This window comes from Rhagoletis pomonella, unplaced genomic scaffold (assembly GCF_013731165.1).
Source record: "Rhagoletis pomonella isolate Grant_MI unplaced genomic scaffold, Rhpom_1.0 Rhpom_scaffold_00592, whole genome shotgun sequence".
Classification (NCBI taxonomy): domain Eukaryota; kingdom Metazoa; phylum Arthropoda; class Insecta; order Diptera; family Tephritidae; genus Rhagoletis; species Rhagoletis pomonella.
Genome location: NW_023459146.1, coordinates 1 through 385, shown reverse-complemented (window position 1 = coordinate 385; position 385 = coordinate 1). Strand labels below are relative to the sequence as shown.

Here is a 385-nt window from a genome sequence, read left to right as displayed (position 1 = left end):
AAATTGGTCGACCTTCTAATAAACAAATTTCCACTTGGGTGAAATGCAACATCATTCACCGGCGCCGACTGCACTTTATACAACTGTATTAGCTCGCTTTCGGCTATGCGGTTAAAACTTAATGCTAAAGCCACCAGATCACCGTCTGGATGCCATGCCAGCTGTCGTCCCATACTTCTTTCCGCGGTTAACGATCGCACAAATTCGCCTGAAGATGTATCGCAAATTCTTAATGGCTTGTCATCGCCGCACGATGCAATTAACTGGTCATTAGGGCTGAATTTTGCTGCACCCACCCAATTTGTGTGTCCAGTGAAAGATGTATATTATGAACCACGTATTTTGATGGCTGTTCGCCATTTTTCGAGTCTGCAAACGACGAGTT

At 44.7% G+C, this 385-nt stretch overlaps 1 protein-coding gene across 1 annotated transcript in view; it reads right to left on the bottom strand.

Annotated features, from left to right (window-relative positions):
• The window catches only part of LOC118751198 (POC1 centriolar protein homolog), a gene marked incomplete at its 5' end in the record, with an annotated part of 5242 nt that extends 4925 nt beyond the window's left edge, over positions 1-317 (bottom strand). Inside the window, one exon of the mRNA XM_036485973.1 lies at positions 35-317. Coding sequence (XP_036341866.1) covers positions 35-317 — 283 coding nt within the window. The remainder of the gene's footprint in view (positions 1-34) is intronic.
• Between the last annotated feature and the right edge of the window lie 68 nt (positions 318-385).